The 27,805-nt window shown below is 46.5% G+C and overlaps 1 protein-coding gene across 1 annotated transcript; it reads left to right on the top strand.

Moving 5' to 3' along the window:
- The first annotated feature begins 269 nt into the window (after positions 1 to 269).
- On the top strand, positions 270 to 26,446 carry LOC147016372 (uncharacterized). Its single transcript, XM_085847846.1, is given in 9 exon segments — positions 270 to 564; positions 6,266 to 6,348; positions 7,455 to 12,585; positions 13,352 to 13,489; positions 13,521 to 13,564; positions 13,567 to 14,448; positions 15,329 to 15,705; positions 23,096 to 23,245; positions 26,042 to 26,446. Coding segments are annotated over 9 exon segments (7,212 nt in total). The 5' UTR covers positions 270 to 535; the 3' UTR covers positions 26,420 to 26,446.
- Positions 26,447 to 27,805: the final 1,359 nt, after the last annotated feature.

Here is a 27,805-nt window from a genome sequence, read left to right as displayed (position 1 = left end):
CCTCCACCTCCTCCTCTATCCCCCTCCACCTCCTCTCTCCCCCTCCACCTCCTCCTCTCTCCCCTCCACCTCCTCCTCTCTCCCCCTCCACCTCCTCCTCTCTCCCCCTCCACCTCCTCCTCTCTCCCCCTCCTCTCTCCCTCCTCCACCTCCTCTCTCCCCTCCACCTCCTCTCTCCCCCTCCCTCCACCCCTCCTCCGTCTTGTCTTCTTCCTCGTTTTTCTCCCCTCCTCATGCGTTAGTTTCTTGTTATGCTGCGTCGTGACGTCGTGACGTCGTGGCTAACAATAAGCGGTGTATCGCCGAACGTCGTGCATCGATGTCGTGATATTTTTTTATCGTTTCGTTAACGTGTTCTCCAACTGAAGATGATTAACATTGTAAACTGGGGAATACCTCGCACGGGGTATGTTATAATCAACTAGAGACACGTTTCGGCTTCACACAACAACTCGCCTTTGGTCTCCATTACAAGCGGATTTCTTTCAGGACGCCATTACATTTTTTTCAGCGCCATTTCGCGCCTTCATGCACCATGAGGACGCGGAGTTCTAAAGCTGAGGGGTGAGGCGACGCGCCCGCGATTGGCACTCCGTATATTTCGTGTTTGGGGAAGGGACGTGTCCGCCATATGCTCGATCCGTGTCTTGAGGCTTCGATGCCCGCTGTTTAGAGGCTGTGACGAGGGTGACTAGGCCGCGGCATGCCAGACCCGGGGCCGTTTCTTTCATCTTTGCACGAAGTCGATCATGTTCGCTAAGACGGTTATATTTGTCCTTTCATGAGTGTGTGTGTGTGCATGTGTGAATTTGGTGTTTATCGGTGAGGTGTTGCCTAGCAACGCACGAAAAGCCTTCACCTTGCTCGACTCGGCGACATATCGTGATGCGTGCACGGAAGGTAAACAGTGTTGAGGGTTAAAAACAAATCTAAACGATCAATGTAACCCGAACCTGAACACCTACTTATTGGTATTTACATGTTTTGCGGAATTTAATACCAAAACTTTACTCGGAGGTAAAAAAAAAAGAGGTAAAAGGAGGGGTGGGGGTTGTGGTTTGGGGGGGGGGTTGTGGAGAAGGTGATGCAATGAATAAAAGGATGAAAAGCAGTTTAGGGGAGTGAGTGAATGAGTGATGAGCGAAAGAAGTCTTTTAACGATATCTTTGCAGACGAAACTAGAGGGGGAGCACTCGGTTGAGTGTAAAACCTCCGCCGCCAATACTGCGAGGTCACTCAAGTGAACCTGATATCCTATTCATTCAATTTGACGTCAACACTGCTCACAGAGTTATAGTTTGCAACTTTCCCTTTTACTTTTACATACTCAATTCATTCGTCATAACTAGAACGGGCACTCAGTAGAGCGCATACCTTCGCCAACGCTACATTTTTCCGCCCCCCCCATCCCCCAGAAACCGTTGATTGTGAGGGTATTTAATCCCATACCACATCTGCCATCTCATATGTGTTATGATGGCTTAAAAACATTAAATTTCCTGCTGTTTGACACTGATTCACGTACATTGTACAATTTCTGGATGAACTCCCTGACCTTTTTGGGTGTCGGTGTCAAGTCAATCTGATGACAACTGGTCACATTATAAGAAATCAAATATTACACATCACAGGATAAGGAATTGAATTCTAAATATTTTGAATCGACTTGCATTCAAATTGTAGAAGAATTATGATAATAAAGGTCGTTGACCCCCCCCTGACCTTTGACCCAAACCGCAAACAAAGGTAATGACGTCATTGTGTCATATCGTATATCACAAGATTGGGCATTGAATTCACAACATTTTGGCATTGGTTGCATGCAAATTGGATAAAAATCGACCACACTATGGCAAAATGACGATTTTAACCTTTTCATGACCTCGACCTTGACCTTTGTACTCTTAATTTTGTAATTGGTATTAGAGTTTGGGGAACAGAACAGTCAACATTTTGGTGTTGGTTTCATGCAAATCAGATAAGAATTGACCATGTTATGACTAAAACCGCACATTTTGCAATGTCGTGACCCCCCCTGACCAACCGCTAATAAGGGTTATTACGTCATTGTGTCATGTCACATATCACAAGATGGGGGCATTGAATTCTGAACATTTTGGCATTAGTTGCATGCAAATTGGATACAAATTGACTGCGCTATGGTAAAAAGACGATTTTGACCTTTTCATGAGTTTGACCTTGACCTTTGACCCGATCGCTCCCAAAATCTAATCAAATGGTCCTCGGATAATAACCAATCATCCCACCAAATTTGCTGCTATTCAGTTCAATACTTTTGGAGTTATGCAAATAACAAACAAATAAATAAATAAATACACAGCGATCAAAACATAACCTTCGCAACAAAGTTTGTGAAGGAAACTCGATTCCTTGAGACAGAAATTGATTTTACGTGGGTATATCCACCTGAAGTTCAAAAATCAGCCGCAATTATAATTTTGGCATGTTTTTTTTTGTTGGAAATTACTTATAACATGAAGAAATGCAAAAAAAATCGAAATTTTGTTGAAAAAAATTTGCAAATTTTTTTTTTTCTCTCACAATTTTTTTTTTTTGGGGGGGGGGGGGTTGGAAATCACTTAAAACATGTCTTCTTCTTCTTTCGGCTGCTCCCGTTAGGGGTCGCCACAGCGGATCATCCGTATGATCCGCATAGTGATTTGGCATATGTTTTACGCCGGATGCCGTTCCTGACGCAACCCTAGTTGCCTCTTACGACACAGGGATATGGTACACCTATTTAACCGGGGTATACACCGGCCCAGTACACTGGTACTCATTTCGCCGACCTCGGAAGGATGACAGGCTGAGTCAACCCCCTGGTGTATTAATTCAGTGGCCCAATGGGGCTTGAACTCAGGACCTTTTGGATCCCAAGCCATTGCCCTAACCACTGCGCCAACACCAGGCTCCACTTAAAACATGTAGAAATGCAAAAAAAAGAAAAAATTCAAATATTTTTTTCAAATTGGCCGCTATAGCGGCCATATTGGATTTTGGACCAAGTCCAAAATCTAGTGGCATGATCCTTGGACCAGACCTAACCCCCCCACCAAGTTTCGTCGAAATCCATCGAGGAGTTTTTCCGTAATACTGTTCACAAACAAACAAACAAGCAAACAGGGGTGAAAACAGTAACCTCCATCCATCTTCGATGGTGGAGGTTAATGAGGTACAAAGGTATTATTGAGTTCAGTAGGGAATGTATTGCATTCGATGTCGATGTGATCAAATGAGTGTGTATGATGTAAAACCAAAAACACTTTCTGGGATTTCCATGAACTTTGATGGATCTGGTATTAACACATATAATCGGGAAAAACAAATCTCTTAATGTATTCAATTACAATAATAATAATAATAATAATAATAATAATGATGAGTGTCTGACTCGCATTGACGTGAAGGGATGTCTCAACTCCACTTGACAATGATCATCCATATATACATGTATAACGATGGGCTCATGCTGTATGTCTGTCTCACCCTGAAACACGGAAATGCTCCTCAGACACAAAATGAAGGAAAAGTTGCATCAAATTAATCCAAACTGATGGAAACGACAAACAAGTTCCACCCCCCCCTTCAAAAAAGATCAGCATCCCCATTCTTGAGGTCATTCAACGACAGCAACAATAAAAAGTTTCATTTTGTTTTTTTTTGGTTTTCACTGTATGCAGTCCCAAACCCTGGATGTAATAACGTGAAATTTGGTGTTCATACCTGAGGTGCAGCTGGGAGGATCTGGGGCATTTAAAAAAAACAACAACTATCGTGTCACTAGTGGTGGTTGGAGGGGATATGATAAGTCAGCTGTGGAGATGAATTTTAATTTTGCACTGTACTTGTGTCAGCGTAAATGCACTGCACACTGCACACTGCACACTGCACTGCACTGCACATTCCACGCATCGCGACCTCGCCGTGGCGCGCATTTCCACGCATCGCGACCGCGCCGTGGCGCGCATTTCCACGCATCGCGACCGCGCCGTGGCGCGCATTTCCACGCATCGCGACCGCGCCGTGGTGTGCAATTCCACACATCGCGGGCACACTGTGGTGGACATTTCCGTGCTGCGGCTCACATTTCCGCGACCGTGCCGTGGTGCGCAATTCTGCACATAGCGAGCACGTCGTGGCGCGCAATTCCGTACATCGCGAGCATGACGTGGCGCACATTTCCGCACATCGCGAGCATGCCGTGACGCACATTTCCACGCATCGCGAGCACGCTGTGACGCACATTGCCGCCCATCGTGACTGCGCTGTGGGGCGCATTGCTGCGCATAGCTACCGCGCCGTGGCGCGCATAGCGACCGTGCCGTGCATCCCGACCGCCACTGCTCGGTTGCGATGCGCAGCAATGCACGCCACGGCCGCAATGCGCGCCACGGCGCGGTCGCTCTGTGCACCACAGCGCGGTCGCTATGCGCAGAAATGTGCTCCACGGCACGATGTGCGCCACAGCGCGGTTGCGATGCGCGTAAAGGTGCGCCACAGTGCGGTCGCGATGCGTGGAAATGCGCGCCACAGTGCGGTCATGATGCGCGGATATTCCCACCACAGTGTGCTCACGATGCGTGGAAATGCGCGCCACAGCGCGGTCACATTGCGCGCCACGGTGCAGTCGCGATGGGCGAAATTGCGCGCCACGGCGCGGTCGCGATATGCGGAAATGCGTGACACGGCGCGATGCGCGGAAATGCACGCCACGGCTTGGTCGTGATGTGCGCCATGGCACGGTCACGATGCACGGAAATGTGCACCACGGCGCGGTCACAATGCGTGCCATGGTGCGGTCGCAATGCTCGGAAATGCGCGCTGCGGTGCGCAAATGCGTGGTTGCGATGCGTGGAAATGCATGCCACGGCACAGTCGCGATGCGCGGAAATGCGCACCACGGCAAGGTTATGATGCGCGGAAATGCCCACCACAGTGTGCTCGCGATGCGCGGAAATGCATGCCACGGTCGCGATGCGCGGAAATGCATGCCACGGTCACGATGCGTGGAATTGCGCGCCACGGCGCGGTTGCGATGCGCGGAAATGCACGCCATGCACAGTCGCGATGCGCGGAATTGTGCTCCAAGGCGCGGTTGCGATGCGCGGGAATGCGCGCCACGGCGCAGTCGTGATGCGTGGAAATGCGCACCACGGTGCGGTCGCGATGCGTGGAAATGTGCGCCACGGTGCGGTCGCAATGCGCGGAAATGCCCACTACAGCGTGCTCGCGTTGCACGGAACGGCGCGCCGCGGCATTGTCGCGATGCACGGAAATGCGCCCCATGGCACGGTTGCGATGCGCGGAAATGCGATCCATGGCACGGTCGCAATGCGCAGAAATGCTCGTCGTGGCGTTGTCGCGATAGCCGGCAATGAGCATCATGGCGCTGTCGTGATGCGTGGCAATGGTCACTTGTGCCACGCAGGTATCTGAAAAAGTTGTGGACGGATCCGGATGAAATTTTGTGGACAGGTTTGGTGTGTGACAAGGACGAACTGATTAGATTTTGGTGAAAATCTGGATCCGACTGCTATAAATTTTTCAGTGATTCTTCACCATTGAGTCATTGGGCCAAGAATAATATGTAGCACGATATCTCAAAAAGTTGTCGACTGATTCGGACGAAACTTGGTACATACGTTGGGTTTGTGATGCGGAAGAATTGATTCAATTTTGGTGAAGATCCGGATCTGACAATTATAAAGTGATTTTTCACCTTTTGAGAGATTGGGCTAAACTGATATATATATATATATATATCACAATATTTCCAAAAATTGTGTATGGATTCCGACGAAACTTGGTGGACACATTGGGTATATGAATGGGATGAATTAATTTGATTTTGGCGAAGATCCGAATCCGGATCTGGATGCGAGAGTTATTTAATTTTCCAGTGATTCTTCACCATTGAGAGATTGGGCCAAAAACGATATCGTACTGTGGAGTGTGGAGCATGATATTTCAAAAATGTATTGGGCCCGATATGTTCTCATGGGGCTCAGGCATTATGTGGTGGAGCTTTGCGCTCTACCGAGTACACTTCTAGTTGTTATTAATTGTGTTTATGCTTTGTGTCTTGTACCTCTTCAAATCAAAAGCTAATTATGTCGTTCTTTTCCATTACTGTTTGTAAATTGAAATACAGTCTGAATTAAACATGAATCTGGCATATGGGAAATAAGCATAACGATATATATCTTTAATCTCCCCCTCTCCCGCTTTCCCCACCCGTCTGCAGGGAGCTGAATGGACAAGAAGGTGGTGTGGGTGAAATGGACAATGTTTCAACACGCAGGAGCAATCAATCTTCTCCACAGCAAGGTGAGTGTCCAGCTACCTGGGGTGGGTGGAAGGGGTTTCTCTGGGTGTCATGTGAAAGCCTTGTGGATCGGGTTTTGATTGCAGCTTTAGAATTGTAACTTTATTTATTTATTCTTATGTCCTATATTTTTTTCTTTTGTGAGAAAGAGCAAAAGAAGAGGAGGAGAAACAGCATTTTAGCAATCTTGTGTGCCTGTGTTTTGTAGGTCCTGCAGTGCTGCTAACTGATCTGGTATTGTCTGCGTTCTAGCGGATGAATCGATGGTCAGATGTTATTTTATTTGTGCTTTTCATCGGTTTTGGAAAGTAAAATACTAAATTTGCTGTGTGCCTTTGCTTCAAATAAATTGCAAAGTAAGACGAAGGTTGCTCCGTTATGGAATGAGTTCAGTAATTCTCTGCGAATAGTACGTGAATGCCATTGTATAGTGATGTGCCCATGTGGAACATCAGGTCATACTTAGGAACTAAGTGGACTTAGTTGGTGGAGTCCTAAGCTGTGGACAAAGGGCAGGGTTCTGGGAGTGGTGTGTGGTGGATGCAGGAAACCAGGGCTGCTGAGGAAGTCTGGAGAACGGTCCAGAGTCAGTAACATCATCTGTTGGTAACTTTGGGATGGAATCATTTCCTGAAACGGGGTGTGGGGGGACTGGAATTTGTTTTGTGTGTCTGGGTCTTCATAAAGTTCAATAAAAAGACTTTCTGCCTGGTAATCCGATATGGTGAGTTGTTATGGCAAGCAGAGCTCTTGCCATCATTCTTTACGTTGAGTGTCATTAGCTGTTCTTCAAACAGATTGCTTATTATTTTGGTGACGACACTTGATGGAAAATTCTGGATGTTAACGAGATTATAAGACTTTGGAAAGAAAATTGGATTCTTATATCAATTTGAGAAGTCTTGGATATTGAGACCTTTCTAGTTTGGCCCCATTCAAGCATGCATGTGTCTGATTTGGGTGCTGATTTCAAACGTTTTTTTCAGAGGATTCCTTTTCTTTTGTTTTAAAGATAACTGAAAATAATATTCTTGCTAAAGTATTATTTGTTGAGTGTGGGAACTTGCGAGCTTTTGTGGCGTGGAGTTGATGTCACATTTTCTTTCAGGCCCTGGGCTGGCAGCAGCGTGCCGAGGCGATGCAGGGACAGGCAAAGGACCGAATGCTGAGAAGGAAGCTGGAAGCTCGTCTGCGTTACTCAGCGAGGGGAAGGTGAGCTGGAGCCAGAGACATCGTTCCTGTGGAGTGCGACGCAGGCTCAGGAGTCAACAAAAATGGGGAGCTGATATTGACATGGCAGTGGAGGTGGAGGCGGTGGCAGTTGCAGAGACGGAGCTGGAGGCGGTGGTGGTGGCAGAGGCGGTGGCGGGGGCGGAGGGAGTGATTGATGAGGGGAGTGACCCTACAACAGGAAACGAGCAGGCTGTATCTGCGTTCGAGATGGCGATGTCTGAGGGTTCCCTGTTATGCAGTGATAGGTCAATTGGACCTGAGACCGTTGGGTCTCTGCAAAGTTCGGCCGTTTCGAACCCAATCTCCGCCTGCCCGGCCCCAGAGGGAGCAGCAGCAGCAGCGGCGGATGTGATGATGGTGGTGTCGGTGGAGAGAGCTGGAGAGCATCAAGGAGGTGGCGGAGAACCGGCGGATGTGATTGACGTGCACATGGAGCAGACGGGAGGTACGAGCGAGGCGTCGAGCACAGAGGAGCAGTGTCTGGGGTGTGAAAGTGGTGTGCAGGGTCAAGGAGGTGATCTGAAAGAAAGTGAAGAAGTGGAGGACATTGTGATGTCTACAGATGGTGAGGGTGGAGGGTTAAAGGGGAAATATAGGATTAGAGCTGAGAAAGGTGGGACAATAGAAGTGGATAAGATATGGAGAACTCTAGAAGATGATTTTAAATCTAAGGGGGATGGTCAACAGCAGCTGTCAGCTGAAAGAATAACTGGTGGCATTGAAGCCGAGTTCATTGGGCATAACGATCAGGGTATTGTGGGAACGGAGGTAACGGAACTGAGAGTAAGAGAAGAATGTGGGGATAAAGTGATACAAGCTGAAAAAATGTCGAAAATAGCTGTTGAAATGTTTGTGGAGGAGGTCGATGTGAAACTCGTTCAACAACCTGGCATGGATGCAGGATTTGTGGATCAAGCCAAGAACAGTGGACTCGAGGTCAACCCGGAGGCTGTATTTGGATGTTTGGAGGCACAGAGTGCTGGGGTACAAGACCAGAAGATGGAAATGGTACAAAGTTCTCCTAAATATAAAGGTGACTTTGATGCTTTTAGCATAGGTATAGCTGTAGGCTCCTTGGACTGTCCTAGGTCCCTATCCACAGTATGCAAGATAAATGTTGTAAAAACTTTGAAGGATGAACAAAAGACCAAATCTTTAGTTTGTGGGAGAAGCTTCTCCGCCTCATCCGATTCCGAAACAGACAATTCGGCCAGAAGTAAATCTCGATCACCAAATCCAATTAAGTCAAATTTGAATAAGCCCAAGTCGCCCTGCAAAATTACCAGTGTAATTGCTCATCACTCAAGCAAGTCCAGAAGCTTATCCCTGTCCCCAAAGCATGAGGACACCTGTAAAAAAATTCAGTCAAAACCTCGTAGCAAGTCAAAGTCTCCCAAGGCGGTGTCTAAGGTTGCAAAAACATATTTAAACAGAGGTCGTAGCTTGAGCAATTCCCAATCCCCTGGTGCTACATCTAGGGGTCATGATCATAGCAATTCACGCTCCTTAAGTCCTGCAAAAAGCAATTCGCGCTCACCAAAATGGAAAAAAAAATCAAGGTCTCGGTCTCCAAAACGTAAAAGGAAATACCGGACTGCTAAGAGAGAACAAGGGTCCTGGTCTCGATCTCCTACCAGAAACAGATCACGTTCTGAATCTCCAGAATTCGAGAGAAAAAGAAGATCCCCATCACTTTGTAATACCCGGAAGCGTGGTCGCCTCTCCCGTTCTCGCTCACGAACTCGTGACCACTCCAGGTCCAGGTCAAGATCTCATTCGTGGTACAGAGACTCTCGTTGTAGGCGTAGAGACTCGCGTTCCAGGTGTAGAGATCGGCTTGACTCAAGGTTAGGTCGTGCTGGTTCTCAATCTCGAAGGGCAGACTCAAGAACACGTCTCGGAACTTCAAGGTCTCTCAGTGATCGCCGTCCGTACCACACAGATTCGCGATCTCGTCGCAGAGATGCGTCTCCCCGTTGGGCTGATTCTCGTTCTCGTGGAGGTACCTCTCAATCTCGTCGAGATTCCTATACTCATGCTGATTCCAGGTCCCGCAATGAATCACCTTTTAGAAAAGTAAACGTTCGATCTCGTCGTAGTGAATCGCGATCTCGGAGAGCTTTATCCAGATCTCGTCGTCGCTCTCTGAGTCGCAGGAGTCGTTCACGTTCTCGCAGGCTTGAGTCTCGGGCCCGCCATAGCAGATCTAGGTCACGTAACAAATCACCACTGCCTCGGGACTATAAGTCCCAAAAAGGTGATTCGGGATGTCGCAGAACTCGATCTTCGTATCGGCGTAGTAAATCTAGGTCTTGCAGTGGTTCAAAGTCACGCAGATCCTACTCTCGATCGCGCCATAGTGGGTCCAGAAAACGCAGAGTTGCATCTTCGTCTCGACAAAGTGACTCACGGTCAAAAAAGGCCGGATCCAAAAATCGCGAGAAGTATTCTAGGTCTCCTCACAACTTGGTATCCAAAACTTCCTCTCGGTCGAAAAAGGCGAGGTCCAAGTCTCGTTGCCGAGAGTCCCAGTCTCATCTTGGTCAAGGCAAGTCTAAGTCACGATCTGGTCACCAATGGGAGAGCAGTAGTGATTCTTCAGGAAGAGGAATTGCAGCATCTGAAAGCTTTCACAGTAAGAAGTCACAGCACATGGAAGAAAAAGCAAATAAGAAGCAAATCAAAAAAGAGAAGATGGAAAATGCAGGGGAAAAGCTGGAGAATCAGGAGGAAAGGAGAGAAGAAATGGGGAAGAAAAACAAAGAAATGCTAAAGTCTGAGGAAACAGAAAATATGGAGAGTGAGCAAGAGAACAGAAAGAACCTAGAGGGTGCATTAGAGAAAAGGGAGAAGCTGGAGACTGGGAGAGAAGAAAGTGAGAGACTGGAGAGGGAGAGAGAAGAAAGCGAGAGACTGGAGAGGGAGCGAAAAGAAAGGGAGAGGGAGGAAAGAGAGAGGGAAGAAATGGAGAGGAGGAAGAGGGATGAAATGGAGAGGGAGGCAAGAGAGATTATTGAGAGGGAGGCGAGAGAGAGTATTGAGAGGAAGGCGAGAGAGATTATTGAGAGGGAGGCAAGAGAGATTATTGAGAGGGAGGCGAGAGAGATTATTGAGAGGGAGGCGAGGGAGAGGATGGAGAGGGAGGCGAGGGAGAGGATGGAGAGGGAGGCGAGGGAGAGGATGGAGAGGGAGGGGAGGGAGAGGATGGAGAGGGAGGAAAGGGAGAGGATTGAATGGGAGAGGATTGAGAGGGAGGAAAGGGAGAGGATTGAGAGGGAGGAAAGGGAGAGGATTGAGAGGATTGAGAGGGAGGAAAAGAAGAGGATTGAGAGGGAGGAAAGGGAGAGGATTGAGAGGGAGGAAAGGGAGAGGATTGAGAGGGAGGAAAGGGAGAGGATTGAGAGGGAGGAAAGGGAGAGGATTGAGAGGGAGGAAAGGGAGAGGATTGAGAGGGAGGAAAGGGAGAGGATTGAGAGGGAGGAAAGGGAGAGGATTGAGAGGGAGGAAAAGGAGAGGATTGAGAGGGAGGAACGGGAGAGGATTGAGAGGGAGGAAAGGGAGAGGATTGAGAGGGAGGAAAGGGAGAGGGAGGAAAGGGAGAGGATTGAGAGGGAGGAAAGGGAGAGGATTGAGAAGGAGGAAAGGGAGAGGATTGAGAGGGAGGAAAGGGAGAGGATTGAGAGGGAAGAAAGGGAGAGGATTGAGAGGGAGGAATGGGAGAGAATTGAGAGGGTGGAAAGGGAGAGGATTGAGATGGAGGAAAGGGAGAGGATTGAGAAGGAGGAAAGGGAGAGGATTGAGAAGGAGGAAAGGCAGAGGATTGAGAGGGAGGGAAGAGAGAGGATTGAGAGGGAGGAACGGGAGAGGATTGAGAGGGAGGAACGGGAGAGGATTGAGAGGGAGGAACGGGAGAGGATTGAGAGGGAGGAACGGGAGAGGATTGAGAGGGAGGAACGGGAGAGGATTGAGAGGCAGGAACGGGAGAGGATTGAGAGGGAGGAACGGGAGAGGATTGAGAGGGAGGAACGGGAGAGGATTGAGAGGGAGGAACGGGAGAGGATTGAGAGGGAGGAACGGGAGAGGATTGAGAGGGAGGAACGGGAGAGGATTGAGAGGGAGGAACGGGAGAGGATTGAGAGGGAGGAACGGGAGAGGATTGAGAGGGAGGAACGGGAGAGGATTGAGAGGGAGGAACGGGAGAGGATTGAGAGGGGGGAAAGAGCGAGGATTGAGAGGGAGGAAAGAGCGAGGATTGAGAGGGAGGAAAGAGCGAGGATTGAGAGGGAGGAAAGGGCGAGGATTGAGAGGGAGGAAAGGGCGAGAATTGAGAAGGAGGAAAGGGCGAGAATTGAGAAGGAGGAAAGTGCGAGGATTGAGAAGGAGGAAAGGGCGAGAATTGAGAGGGAGGAAAGGGCGAGAATCGAGAGGGAGGAAAGAGCGAGGGTTGAGTGGGGGGACAGACCGAGGATTGAGAGGGAGGAAAGTGCGAGGATTGAGAAGGAGGAAAGTGCGAGGATTGAGAAGGAGGAAAGGGCGAGGATCGAGAGGGAGGAAAGGGCGAGAATCGAGAGGGAGGAAAGAGCGAGGGTTGAGTGGGGGGACAGACCGAGGAATGAGAGGGAGGAAACGGTGAGGATTGAGAGGGAGGGGGAGGAAAAGGAGAGGATGGAGAGGGAGGTAGAGGAAAAGTGGAGGATGGAGAGGGAGGTAGAGGAAAAGGAGAGGATGGAGAGGGAGGGGGAGGAAAAGCAAATTGAAAGAATGGATAGGGAGGGGGAGGATATTGAGAGTAGCAGAAGGGAGAAGGAGGGAAAACAGAGGATGGAGACGGAAAGTGATGAAAGAGAGAGGAGCGAGTGGGAGAGGGCAGAAAGAGAGAGGATTGAGTGGGAGAGGGCAGAAAGAGAGAAGATTGAGAGGGAGAGGGCAGCAAGAGAGAGGATTGAGTGGGAGGGGGCTGAAGGAGAGAGGATTGAGTGGGAGAGGGCTGAAGGAGAGAGGATTGAGTGGCAGAAGGTTGAAGGAGAGAGGATTGAGTGGGAGAGGGCAGAAAGAGAAAGGATTGAGGATGATGAGGCAGAAATAAAGAGGACTATGGAAGAGAGGGAAGAAAGAGAGAGTATTGATGATAGGGTAGAAAGAGAGAGTATTGATGATAGGGTAGAAAGAGAGAGTATTGATGAGAGGGAAGAAAGAGAGAGTATTAAGAGGGCAGAAAGAGAGAGGATTGAGGGGGAGATCGCTGAAAGAGAGAGGATTGAGATGGAGATGGCTGCAAGAGAGAGGATTGAGGGGGGATGGGTGAAAGAGATAGGTTTGAGGGGGAGAGGGCTGAAAGAGAGAGGATTGAGGGGGAAAGGGCTGAAAGAGAGAGGATTGAGGGGGAGAGGGCCGAAAGAGAGAGGATTGAGGGGGAGAGGGCTGAAAGGGAGAGGATTGACGGGGAGAGGGCTGAAAGAGAGAGGATTGAGGGGGAGAGGGCTGAAAGAGAGAGGTTTGAGGGGAGAGGGCTGAAAGAGAGAGGATTGAGGAGGAGAGGGCTGAAAGAGAGAGGATTGAGGGGGAGAGGGCTGAAAGAAAGAGGATTGAGGGGGAGAGGGCTGAAAGAGAGAGGATTGAGGGGGAGAGGGCTGAAAGAGAGAGGATTGAGGGGGAGAGGGCTGAAACAGAGAGGATTGAGGGGGAGAGGGCTGAAAGAGAGAGGTTTGAGGGGGAGAGGGCTGAAAGAGCGAGGCTGGAGGAAGTGGAAGATAAGAAGTTAAAGAGGAAGAGAGAAGAGCGGCAGCGACTGGAAGAGGAACGAGAGCTGCAGGAAGAGCAGTGGGAGCTACAGGAAAAGGAGTGGGAGCTCCAGGAAAAGGAGCGGGAGTGGCTGGCAAAGAAACAAGAGGAGCGAGAACGACTGAAAAAGCAGCAAGAGGAGCGAGAACGACTGGAAAAGGAGCATGAAAGAGGAAAGCTCGAAAGACAAAAAGAGAAAAAAAAAGAAAGAGAAAAAGATAAGCCGCCAAGAGATAAAGAAAAGCTGGAAAAAAAAGAAAGGAACAGGGAAAAAGAGAAACTGGATAAGAAAAAAATGGAGGAGAGGGAAAAGCTGGAGAAGAAGGACAAAGATGAAAAGAAGAAGGAAAAAGAGAAAGACACAAGGAAAAGAAAGAGAAGTCCTGAATTGGTAAAACATTCATCACGTTCCAAAGATCCTGACTCCAAGCGCCGGTCTCGATCACTCGATCATGCTCAAGACCGGGATCAAAAGAAAGAAAAGACTGACTGCAGCAGAGACAGGAAGCGCACCTCGCGGTCCCAGTCTCGGAAGCGCACCTCGCGGTCCCGGTCCCGGAAGCGTGTCTCACGGTCCCGATCCAGGAAGCGTGCCTCGCGGTCCCGATCCCGAAAGCGTGCCACACGGTCACGGTCTCGCAAGCATGCCTCACGGTCACGGTCCCGCAAGCGTGCCTCACGGTCACGATCTCGCAAGCATGCCTCACGGTCACGGTCACGGAAGCGATCCCGTAAATCCCATTCCCGATCTCGGGACAAGAAAGTTTCACGCCGTGGAGGTTCGAAAGTGCGATCTCCATCTCGTGATCGTGGAAGAGTGCGCTCGGTATCACGGCCACGTGGCAGAGACCGAGACAAAGGAAGATCTCGGTCTCGATCCAGGGAATATAAGATTGGAGGCAATTTTAATCGTGCTCGACAATCGGCTTGGTCCCGCTCTCGATCCCGAGAACGAGCACCCAGGCATTGGTGGGGTCCACGGGGACGTAGGAGCTCTCCAGCATTTCCTCGAGGCCGGTTGGCGTCACCACTTCCATCTCCAGCAGCACGAGGTGGAGCGACATCGCCATTTCGTATAACCAAAGAAGGTGAGGACCTTTTTGTTTTTTGGTGTTTCTCTCTCTCTCTCTCTCTCTCTCTCTCTCTCTCTCTCTCTCTCTCTCTCTCTCTCTCTCTCTCTCTCTCTCTCTCTCTCTCTCTCTCTCTGTCTCTCTCTCTCTCTCTGTCTCTCTGTCTCTCTGTCTCTCTGTCTCTCTGTCTCTCTGTCTCTCTGTCTCTCTGTCTCTCTGTCTCTCTGTCTCTCTGTCTCTCTGTCTCTCTGTCTCTCTGTCTCTCTGTCTCTCTGTCTCTCTGTCTCTCTGTCTCTCTGTCTCTCTGTCTCTCTGTCTCTCTGTCTCTCTGTCTCTCTGTCTCTCTGTCTCTCTGTCTCTCTGTCTCTCTGTCTCTCTGTCTCTCTGTCTCTCTGTCTCTGTCTCTGTCTCTCTGTCTCTGTCTCTGTCTCTGTCTCTGTCTCTGTCTCTGTCTCTGTCTCTGTCTCTGTCTCTGTCTCTGTCTGTCTCTGTCTCTGTCTCTGTCTCTGTCTCTGTCTCTGTCTCTGTCTCTGTCTCTGTCTCTGTCTCTGTCTCTGTCTCTCTCTCTGTCTCTGTCTCTGTCTCTGTCTCTGTCTCTGTCTCTGTCTCTGTCTCTGTCTCTCTCTCTCTCTGTCTCTCTCTGCCCCTCTCTCTGCCTCTCTCTCTCTGCCTCTCTCTCTCTGCCTCTCTCTCTGCCTCTCCCTTTCCCTCTCCCTTTCCCTCTCCCTTTCCCTCTCCCTCCCTCTCCCCTCCATCTCCCTCTCCCTCATAATTCAGCTACTGATTCCCCCTTTAATTTTGATTATTTCTTTTTATTGCTACCCCATTTCTTCAGCTCCAGGCAACATACTCTCTCCTTCCTCAACATCAATTTCCTTCGTTTTTACTCCTGTCTCAGAGAAAGCCCAGCTGCTGGAGATAGCTCGTGCCAATGCAGCTGTTGTGAATCCCAAGGTGGCTGTTGGCGTGATGAACTCGATCGGCCCTGCTGCTGCATTATTGCCTTTGTTACTCAAGCAACAGCAGGAGCAGGTCACTGCTCAGTTGCCAGGTGCGTTACCTTCTGGGCCAATTCCATTGTCCGCTCTTCCCCTGGCAATAGCAGTATCATCGCAGACAGCGGCGCCAGGCCCAGACCTGGCCGTCCCATCAGATGGTCCTGGTGCTACGGGCAGAATCAGAGGTGGTGGTGCACCGGACTTTGGGAAGCTTCGAGCTGCAGTTGTGGCAGCAAACAAGGGACATGCTCAGCACACGATCCAAGAATTGACACAGGTATGACCAATTTCAATGAGACAAACAAACTGCTAGATCACCGGTTTTCTTTAAATTAGACGCTAAATGAGGTTCATCTGTTAGAAATAGTATTTTTTTTGTTTTAAACCCATAATTGCATCATGGCCCCTGCGCAATGTTGTTTCTCATTCACTGCATCAGTCATTGTCATTGTCAAATTTGCCCCCAAATTTTTTTAATTTCTAATTTTGCACTTTACATCCTTGTGAAAACAAGACATTAAATGTCAAAACAACATGAGTGAAATATCTGTGGGGGCAGACATTTTCCCCCTGTTGATGCTGCACGTGTATAATGTGATTGACTCCCGAAGGGGACGGAGAGAGGTTCTTGTAATTGGTCTGTCAGTGGTGGTGGTAATGGTTTTATTCAACTAAAGATAAACATTGAAACATGGAAAAAGGGAAATGGCTGCAAAATAGGACAATGTAATATAATTAAATTGTGTACTAATTAACGTGCAGATAAAAACGACGTTATTTTGCGACGTGTTTTGTTCCACATTATAACAAAGGACAGATGTGACAAATGAATTCACAAACAGACTTGATCACTGTAAGCCACAAAGAGTAAACCAGCCCCATTATACATGTGACATATAAATAAAACAACAAAGAAACAGCACAAGAAAGGCCTGTCACCTGCACATTCTGAGGAATAAGTACAGTCGTGGCCAAAAATATTGGCACCCTTGCACTTTTTTCAAATAAGTCACAATTTTCTCCAAAAATAAGTTGAAATTGATGAAAGTATTTTGTCTCCACAATTCTTTATTTCACTGTTAACATTACAGAACCTTTGTTTTTGATTCAGAACTGAATATATCCTTTTAAATCAGAAGATAAAAAGAAATGGAATTGACAAAATAATTGACACCCGAGATTTAATATTTGGTAGCACAGACTTTGGACAAAATACCTGCAGTGAAGCACTTCCTGTATCCATGAATGAGCTTCCTACATCTCTCTACTGGCAGTTTGTTCCACTCTTATTGTACAAACTGTTCCAGTTCTCCTAGATTTGAAGGGTGCCTTCTCCCAACTGCTGTTTTCAGATCTCCCCACAGGTGTTCAATGGGATTTAGATATGGACTCATTGCTGGCCACTTCAGAACAGTCTTGCGTTTTGTCTTGAACCATTCCTGGGTGTTTTTTTTTTAAGTGTGTTTGCGGTCATTGTCCTGCTGCAAGACCCACGACCTTCGATGGAGACCCAGCTTCCTGACACTGGGTTGAACATTGCGCTCCAAAACTCCTTGGTAATCTCCTGATTTAATGATGCCGTGCACACATTCAGGGCACCCAGTGCTAGAGGAAGCACAGCAATCCCAAAACATCACTGGACCTCCTCCATGTTTGACTGTAGGGAAGGTGTTCTTTTCTTTGAAGGCTTTATTTTGTTTTCTGTAAACATAGAGATGATGTGCTTCACCAAAAAGCTCTAATTTGGTCTCATCTGTCCACAGGACAGTCTCCCAGAAGGATTTTGGCTTGTTCAGGTGTGTTTTGGCCAACTCCAGTCGGGCTTTCTTCTGTCTGTCTCTCTCTCAGCAGTGGGATCCTCCTGGGTCTCCTACCATAGAACCTCCTTTCATCGAGTTGGTGATGGATGGTGCGAGTTCAAACTGTCGTACCTTGTGTCTGAAGGTCAGCTTGAATCTGTTTGGCAGTTGATCGAGGTGCTTTCTCCACCATTAGAAAAATCCTTCGCTGCAATCTTCGACTAAGTTTTCTCTTGCGGCCACGTCCATGGAGGTTGGCTGCAGTACTATGGGCCTTAAACTTCCTGATAACATTGCGTACGGTGGACACAGGAACATCATGGTCTGGAGATTGATTTGTTGCCTTGAGATTGTCCATGCTTGGATACAATCTTGTGTCTAACCTCCTCAGACCATTCTCTGGTTTTCTTTCTTTTCTCCAAGCTCATCGCAGTGACACAAAACAGCACAATGTCTCCTTTTCTCTATTCAAACTGGTTCAATGAGTGATTTTTATATTGCAGGCACCTGGAACTCACCACAGGTGAGGTCAATTCCAAAGTAAAGGAGAATCACATGCTTGAAATCTAATTATTTCTCACAACTTCTGAAAGGTGCTAATAATATTGTCTGGGCCATTCTCGGATTTCTATGTGGAATAAGGTAAAATTTAGTAATTTTTTTCAACTTGTTTTTGTTTTGTTCCACTGCAAACCAAAGAAATACATCTGTGGATACCAAAATATTTTTTAATTTCAAAAATTTTCTGGAAGAAATGGTCATTATTTGAAAAAAGTGCAAGGGAGTAAATATTTGTGGCCATGACTGCATGACGAGAAATACTCACAATTTACATGATAAAACACCGTGACCAGAGGACAGGATGTATGCCATAAGAGGGTAAATTTAACCAGGAGGAGGATTAGACAATAGGTGCAAATAGCACATGACTATGTGGAAACAGAGATAAGGTAAACACGAGAAAGGGGGAAACCAGGGTAAATGGGATTTAAGAAGGGAAAAGGAAAACTCAGCCTTGGAACCAGGCTATATAAGGTTCAAAGAACTAGAGAGTTAATAAACATGTGAGCGACCTCAGACCAAAAGGTAGGGACAGGTGTTCTCGTGAGAAATTACGATGAAACGTAAGAAGAGGACAGCAGCTGCATGATATCTAAAATCAATTAAAATCAAAATCAGCAGAATGAATCAGAATGGTGTTCCATGACTAGAAAATCATGAGAAAGGGATTTCATTAAAAAAAAATTTAAAAATACATATATATATATATATATATATATATATATATATATATATATATATATATATATATATATATATATATATATATATATATATATATATGTTGTTGTTCGTCTTTCGGCTGCTCCCGTTAGGGGTCGCCACAGCGGATCATCCGTTATGATCCGCATACTGATTTGGCACAGGTTTTACGCCGGATGCCTTTCCTGACGCAACCCTGGTCGCCTCTTACGACACAGGGATAAGGATTGGGTTTCGCCATGATTCCGGGCTGCCCTACACCCTCTCATCGCGCGGCCCAGCGCAGAGCTCCCGTCCTCAAGCGATCCTCCAACCCAAGCCTCCGAGTAGCTGGATTACAGGCACATGCCACTACGCCCGGAATATGTGTGTGTGTGTATATGTTGTTGTTCATCTTTCGGCTGCTCCCGTTAGGGGTCACCACAGCGGATCATCCGTTATGATCCGCATACTGATTTGGCACAGGTTTTACGCCGGATGCCCTTCCTGACGCAACCCTGGTCGCCTCTTACGACACAGGGATCAGGATTTGGGTTTCGCCATGATTCCAGGCTGCTCTACACCCTGCCCAGTGCAGAGCCCCCGTCCTCAAGCGATCCTCCAACCCAAGCCTCCGAGTAGCCGGATTACAGGCGCACGCCACTACGCCCGGTGTGTGTGTGTGTGTGTGTATATATATATATATATATATATATATATATATATATATATATATATATATATATATATATATATATATATATATATATATATATATATATATATATATATATATATATATATATATATATATATATATATATATATATATATATATATATAGTAGACTAGGTGTAAGTCGGCAGCGTCAAAAAAGTCCCGAATTTATCTCATGTTAAATCCCTTTGAATAAAGGGTCATCCCTCTGTAAGTCGTCATCTCTAAGTCGTCAGATGTTGTCCATTCCCACTTAATGGAAACTCAAGTAAATTACCACTCCTAACTCGTCACACGGAACTGCTGCCTCATGAGAAGCCCGATTTCATGGAATCGTGATGCTCGCTCATTGGTGTACACCGCCAGTGATAGGCTATTTATAACTGCGTACACACGTTGATCGCACTGCAGGCAGGACAATGGCGACTAAGCGTAAGCTTACAACTAAAACCTACCAAGAAAAATACGACATTATCCAGTTTTGTGAGGCAAATCCACTGATGAAGAAAACAGACATAGCTGAGAAGTTGGACATCAAACGGCAGACATTGAACGATATCTTGAAGAATAAGGGCAAGATATTTGGACAAGTGGAGAAGATTGTGAGGCCGGTGGGAAGTGTGAAATGCGTGAAATGTGTGTCCTTTGAAGATGTCGATGACGCGCTCATCATCTGGTTTCGGCAAATGTCGGCTCAGCCAAATATTCGGATTCGGCCAAATATTCGGCCGATATTGTCTTTCGGTGGAGGATTGCCCAGCCAACATCATGGAATACAATGACCGGTTTGAATCCTTTCTCATGCACCAGATGCCCAAGAGTTTGAGGCAGTCAAACATAACGGATTACTTCGCGAAGAAGTAAAGGATCGATCGAGCTTAGTGTTGAAGTCCGATCATGGTTTTATATTGGCTTGTTTTGTACATTACCGCACTCACTTACACATAGGCATTGAGTGGTAATAATCACCACGATGACTGTGTGTCATGTAATTTGTCACCATACCATCACCAATGGTATACGAGTTGTCTTACAGAGTTGTTCATTATCTTTACTTTTGATAAACTGATTCATGAATTCCATCTTTGCTTGATCACTTTCCAACTCACCAACTCACCCCCACCTATGCCCCGAGGATTGTGTTTTCCTTTTGGTACAATAGCCGACTCTCACACATATGTGTCCAGGCCACGCGCGACTTCATCCTTCACCCCACAGTCGTCATGAATGTTCGCATACGCGTAAGTCGTCACATTTCTAAGTCGTCACTTTTTTCTCTGTCCCGATGGTGACGACTTACGCCTCGTCTACTGTATATATATGTATATGTATATATGTATATGTATATATGTATATATATATATATATATATATATATATATATATATATATATATATATATATATATATATATATATATAAAGTTAATTAATAGAATAAAAGGGGGGGGGAGAAGAAAGTACATTATTCATTAAGAATTTAAACAAAGTACGGAACGACACTGTTTTTGTACGTTTGGGTTTTGTACGTAATTTGTGAAAGTTGAGATGAATTTCTGAGAGAGTATTGTATCCTTTCCTGCCTGAGGTCTGGAAGCCAATGTCTAAACTATTTAGATGTGTAGCAATCGGTGTGCGAATCTCAGACAAATTTCACACCTGCGTTGTTTCAAGGTTGGAATATCACAAGACTGAAGGGCCTGGTCATAACCACTGTGTTGTTGTCCTCAAATGATTCGGAGAGCCCTTTTCTGAACCTGTTCCAATTCGTTACTTTGGCAGATTGTGAGACCAGCATTCCAAACTGGAACAGCAAACTCTAAAAGTGATCTAACATAGCCTTTGTAAATGGTAAGCAAATCTTCCATGGCGAAGTTAAACTCTTTTAGCATCTTCATTGCAGTTGGCTATTGCTTGGTCATCCTCTAGGTCAACATGAGGGGGGGGTGTTTCAATGGTGGGGTTGGAACTGATTCCGCATTTGGTGATACCACTGTGCTGGGTTTGAAGATTTGAGATTTTCAACTCCTTCATGATAGAAATGCTGTTTGGCCTTTACATTGGATTTAGAAGCTTTATTACTCACTTACTTCCATTGCTCACTGCTCAGTGAGTTTGATTGGGTTCACATGCAGATCTACGACACGATCGATCCTTTATTCTCAGATCTACTCCAATCTATAGTCCCATTGCGTTTAAATGCACTCTTGTTCCATCATGCAATACAATTGGTGGTTCATTGTTGCGTGTAACGCATACGGAGGTTTGTTCATAATTTTGTTCATTCTGTGGTATAATCTAATTAATTTTTTCTGCAATTGTCAGGGTTCACAGAAGAGCAAAATAATGTGGCAAAGGGTAAAAGACAGAAAATGGGGCGAGGCAAAAACAAGAGCACATTAGGAGATATGACAGCACAAGAGGAGGAATTGTGGGTGATGGGTGGGAACAGGATCTCAGCGATTGTAGTAAAGTTCAGAGGTAGGAATAGGATTGACCCGGAGGTGGTTGGTAGAAAACTTGAAATCCTGGAAAGGAAGAGCTTAAGACATGGGCTGGAGAAGCCGTTTGTACAGGATTGAGAATAGGGGATGAAGGAACGGAGGTGGATGTTTAAGTTTGACTTCAGGATGGCAACAAGGAAAAGGTTTTTGGTAGAATGTGTGCAATGTTATGGGAGGAAGGGGTTGGACACACTGATAGGGGGGAGAGGGCAGAAGGAGCAATATGAGAATAGATCTGGAAAAAAATATCAAACTGCAAGGCCACCAACCTGCCTGCGCTGAACAAGAAACTTACCCTGAGACTCATTGGCATCGAGGGCTGCTCGAGTGGAATGATGAGATGCAGCAGCACCAATCCATGTGGTTGTGGTGAGGGGGAGGGGAGGGGGCAGCCGCGTGTCCCATGACACTCCAGATGAGGGCCTTGCACTCATTTGGCCAAGGGTGTCGAGTGAGACTCGGCCCTGCAGAGAATTCCGAGGCAGTGGCCAGTTTTGGAGGCCCACATGGTGATGTGATCCGCTCAAGACTGATTACAGCTGATAGTGAGACCCAGGAGCTCAAATAAATTTGTGGATTTGCCTACAAATCCTTATTGAGGTTGCTAAGTGAGAACATGGGTCTTCGTTGCATTCAAAGCTACGTTCCAGGTAGATTACCAGTTATTTTCTCAAGATCTGCGGAGGACGACACTTCTGCATTACACATGAAGGAATCTGAAAACTGGTTCAGTCTTCCCTGCAATGTGATTGGCAAATATGAAATCCAAAAACAAAGCCCAACTTCCATTCCAATACAGTTCCTCAGAGTAGGCGTCACATTGGGATGTTTTCAAGGTGGAAATGGTCTTGTGACAAATGAAATGTTTGTGGGTTATCCAAGTTTTCCAGGATACTCTCAACTCAGCCTTTCAAATGGAACATTTTACCGTGCTGGGTTATACGTATCGCTTCTCCCCGAAAGCCTTTCCGGATGTAGTCCACGATTCATTCATTTAGTTGTTCATGGAAGGATGTAGAGTGAAGAGATTGATGATGATCAGATGTAGTCGTTCTCAGTTTGTGATGACATACCTTTTGTTTTGCTTTAATTGCATTAGTTTGAGACCTATTTTGCCATTTTGGGCATGGGACCGCAGTCACGCTGGCCACTGTGAGCGTGGCCATCTTGCGCTTGTTCCACTTGGTTCGCTTCGTGCATTCCTGGAGGGATGGGATGGGAGAGACTTGTAATTGGTCTCTGTGAGTGAGTGTGTCTGCTCTCGTTAGATCTACTGTAATCTATATAGTATACCTGAGCCCTTTACATTGTTAAATGCTCTGTCTTGTTTCGTTTTATCCTCCCACAAACCCTCACCTCCCCCCCGCCCCCCCCCACTTTTTTCCTTTATGTTTATCCCACAACAGAAGTGCCAGGAAATTGCAGATAGCCTGGATGATGACGTCCCAATTAACCGGCCTGTGAATTCTGATGAGGAAGAAGAGGAAGAGGAAGATGATGGGTCCGGCGCACCGTTCCACCATCCTTTCAAAGTTCGCAAACCCGGAACTTTCAGTGTGAGTTTGGACAAGCATTAGCAGAAAACGGGGACTGGGGGGACTCGTCATTATTGTGTTGGCCATTCTGGCAAGTTTTGACAATCCCTGAGGATTAAACTGGACATTTTCAAATAATGTATACAGCACAATATTATCAAAAAAAAACATTATTTTCAATTGAGCTCATTTTTACAAACAATCGGCATCTAGTCAACAATGAACAGCCATTTAAATGGTTTGATATTTGCAGATGTGCCTGATTTCTGCCGCATGGCGTGTTCCCCTCTGTTTTGCCTCCACATTGGTCGATTGCGATCTTGATTTTGCAAACAGCACGGCGTTGTCAACCCGCCGCGTCTCAAGGTGTTTTCACATGAATGTTCAATTGAAATCATAGCAATCAAACACGGAGTGCTGTGTGCACATCAGGAGCGTTTCGAGTGATGTTTCCTCGCATTCCGAAGGAAGCTTTATGTGTTGCGTTCATTCTACGAAGTGAGAGCTAGATTGGCCTCTGGCATTGTGGCGGTCCCACATAGCTGATGATGCTGAGACCCCAGGTTTGTATCCCTCCACCCATTGTTATGTTGAATTGTACTTTGTCTCCTAATGTCCTTGTATTTCATGCAAAAGTACATCAATCCTATATCCTTGTCTTGTGTGTACGATACGTGTATAAGCTCTTCTCACGTGCCAGAGGCTCGTGTAATCCATCAGTTGCCGTTCTTGGCCACATTCTTTCTGGAACGATGACGCTGACAAAGCTGTCACTTGGCAGATAATATACAAGGTGGTTTGCCATTGCTCTTCCCAGTGGTAAGGACAGGAATTTGCAGTTTGACCGGTGCACTGGAGCACCACCCATCGATGTCCATAAACAGAAGCAGGCAGACAAGGCAACTGGCTTAATCCCTCCTTCCCGAAGGACCGTGGACTCGATGCAACGCCCCGTCCTTGAAGCGCTAACACGACAGCTTGCAGTCGAATTGGGAACTAAGCTCCCAGATAAGACAACTCCACTGGGGTTACGTTGAGTTGATAGTTATCCATCTTTGTGATACTCTCATTATGGTCTGTCATTTCACATCCTCAACGTGAATTCTGCACACGCTGAGTGAGCCTATTACCTGGGCAGGTGGGTGTTTTGAGCAGCCAGACATATCTTCCGCCTCCTCCTCGTTGATGTGCAATGACCGTTTCATCACCCTTATGTTTACGAGTGCTTGTGTTCATTTTTACTCAAATGGTGTGTATGCAACAGACCCGCTGCAACGGGTACGCGAGGGATAGTGGCGATTTTGGTTTGCGTTCCTCAACGATGTGGATTTTTTTTTTTTGGCACGTGTGAAGTACTCCTTTTAGGTAGAGTGCCGTGGTACTGTCCGTTCGCGTTTGTGGTTCAGTGACGAAGTGTCGGGGAACGCCGCACACTTCGCGGGATAAAGTCACCTCACCCCACGGCACGCTCCGGCAAAATAATCCGAGTGTTGCGTCTTGGACACACTGACCGTGGACAAACAAAAAAAACCAACACTGTCGGAGGAAAGGCCAACAACAAAAGTGACAACATTGGCCATTGCAGATTGCGCTCCGCAGATTTTGCGGTTCCACCAGGAATAACCGAGCTCCACAAGGGATTGTGGGAAACGTTTCACAAATTCTCCACCGAAAGCCTTGTATAATGAGAATTTTCCTGCATTTTTAAATGAGCGAATACAAGCTCGCGTGAACCACGTGCTCGCGTCGGCGTGAGGAGAAGCAAATATGTCTGATTGACGGTCGAGGAAGAAGAAACCCGAACTGACGTGCTTTGAAATTGTATTTGAACTTCTGCCCCGGTTAAATGCCGACATTTCCCACCCTGTTTTCACTTCACATTCTCCACTCACGTTTCCTCCCCATCCTTCCGTTTCACCCTCAGAACCTGGACATGTAAAGCGTGAGTCATGTGGTGAACATTGCAGGCAAGACTGTCTCGTGTTGGCGCCATGTGTTTATTCTTGAGTAAGGAGATGAGCGTCGGACAGGAGTAGCTCGGTTAGGCAAAGGAATGTGGAGGTTTGGGGTTGTTGTTGAAGGCTGGGGGAGCCTCGTATGAACGAAAGGTGTGGGTAATTGTGCCAGGTTGAGTTTGGGTGAAAGGGGACACTCAGTTGGAAATACCCCCGTGGTTATGAACTCATCGAAGGTTACCAACGTTTCGATTAAAATGTCCAAGTTCCCATCCTCAGTCTCTTGCAACGGCAATGAGTGACATTCAGTGCTGTGCAGCCAATGAGCTGCCTTGTGTGCCATCTATTTATTATGTATGCAAAAAAAACACATCCCAAACCTGAACTCTCTCTTACACCGTGCTCACAGCACACCTCGTCCCTTTCGCTAACTGCTGTCTCATTTGCCTCGTCTCCCCCCCCCCCCCACCTCTTCTGAACCTTATAAAATCACTACCGAGCATACATTATATTTGGATGACCTCGTTTGAAACAAATGTGTTGCTCAGTTACTAACAATCCGAACGCTCTCGATGCGAAACAGCGTGACCTTAGCACACCGAGCGACCTTTTGGTGCACGTGTTGAGCTTTTATCACAAGCGTGTTGGTTGGTAGCACTTTGCTCGATGGTAAACATCCGTTGACATGATGATAACACCGATGATGACATTAATATTATGAGTATTTTTTATTTTTAGTTTTCTTGTGCTATATTTGTTTTTATGTAGAATGCTATTTCGTTGACTTCATTTTCACTTGATGTAATTATAATTGCTCGTGTAAATGGCTGTTATTCCAATAAACTTCTTTTTTTTACATCAGTTGTACGTCACCCTTTTTCCTTCATCCAAACGACTTTGCACGTGTCGGATCGGCGGCTGGCCGAGTGCATTGCGAAGTGACGCGCCGCACAGCTGGCCGATTGTACGAGCAAAGCTTCAGATTTTTATGCTTACGCTGATGAAGTCGCCGGAGGCATTGCTTTCGGGTTGTCCAGATGTCCATCTGTACATTCGTCCGTATGTACATCCGTCCGTCCGTGCTTATAATCTCTGCAACCGCTTATCCGATAGACACGAAATTTTCACTGTCGGTGCGACTATTCATGTAGAACGTTTTAATGATAATTATGATGTCATCGGTCATGTGGTGTGGCAGCCATGTTGTAAAAAAGGAAAAACGTTGGACCTCCATGTCTGAAACCGCTTCATGGAAAAAATTGAAACTTGGCACGTGTGAAGTACTTTGCCTGAAGTGATTTTTTTTTGATGATGTCATAAGTGTCTTCATTATGACGTCATAAATGCATACGTCGACCGCTTTCCAATATCAGTGCGAAAATTTGAGGGTCATCGGGCCAAATTGTATGCAGAAAAAAAATTGATGATGTTATCGGTCAGTGGTTCGGCAGCCATTTTTTTTTTTTACATAAAAATCTTCTCCGCAACGGCTGAACAGATCGAGACTAAACTTTACAGCTATGATCGCCTATCCATGAGGAAGAAAAAGTTCTCCACCGATGACATCATGGGTCACATGGTTTGGCAACTGATTTTTTTTTTTTTTTAAAGAATAAACCTTTCAAAAATCTTCTCCAGAACGGCTTGACAGATCGAGGGGAAACTTCATCCACATGTTTCCCATGCCTTGGGGATACAAGGCTGTACGGGAATAATTAATAGGTCACATGGTCTGGCAGCTATATTGGATTGAATGTAAACCTCAAAAACAAAATACTTTCTCTTCAACCGCTTCAGAAATTGACATGAAACTTTCACAGTGATGATCTAGTATTCGTTGGGAATATATGTTTTAAATTTCAACCGGATCGGATGCATGGTCTGGCAGCCAGAATTATTTATTTTAAATCTGGGTTCAGGGATTTAAATCAAGCATGTATAATAATATGGGTGGAGGCACATTGATGACATCACAACGTCGAAGATTGCCCTTCTAGCTGATTCTCGAACGAAATCCTCGAACACAGTTTCTTTTCCTTGCTCTTCCTTCCTGTGATAATCATGATAATTCATGCAAGTTTTCTCTCTAGTATGTGAAGTCACCCTCTCTCTTCTTCCCCAAATGCGTGCGTACGTGTTTGGTTCCGCATATATTCCGTTTCAGGCTCCCACCTGCCCCTCTCTCTCCCATCCTATTCGGGCTTCCACCCCTTTTCAGATCATCAAACCTGCCACCCATTTTCCTGGCTTCCCCTCCTCCACCCTCCCTGTTTACCCCACGCATGCGAACGGGGTTAAGCAATCGATTCATTTCTGTCCGTCCGGCTGTCGACACCCATCTGTTTACAATTGAGGAACAACTCAATTCAAATTTAATGTTATATCTTGAACATGGATTGGGAAACAAACCTGCAGTTTAGCAGTACATTGGCCCTGAATTCGTCCCGATCGCACGTGCGCAGAGAGAAGCGAGATAATGTTTTTACTCTGTCTGCCTGCCTGGCAGTCAAACAAAATTGAAAATAATTCCAAACAGGAAACTTCCTGTTTTTAAGGAAGTTATAAAGGACACAAACAACAGAATGTAACGTGTTAAATTGTGTTGCAACCGTACGTGTTCCAGAAC

This window comes from Eptatretus burgeri, chromosome 11 (genome assembly GCF_056783735.1).
Source record: "Eptatretus burgeri isolate ZD-2024b chromosome 11, Ebu_testis_v1, whole genome shotgun sequence".
Classification (NCBI taxonomy): Eukaryota; Metazoa; Chordata; class Myxini; order Myxiniformes; family Myxinidae; genus Eptatretus; species Eptatretus burgeri.
Note: the sequence above shows the minus strand (reverse complement) of the source record. Positions and strands in the feature narration are given on the sequence as shown.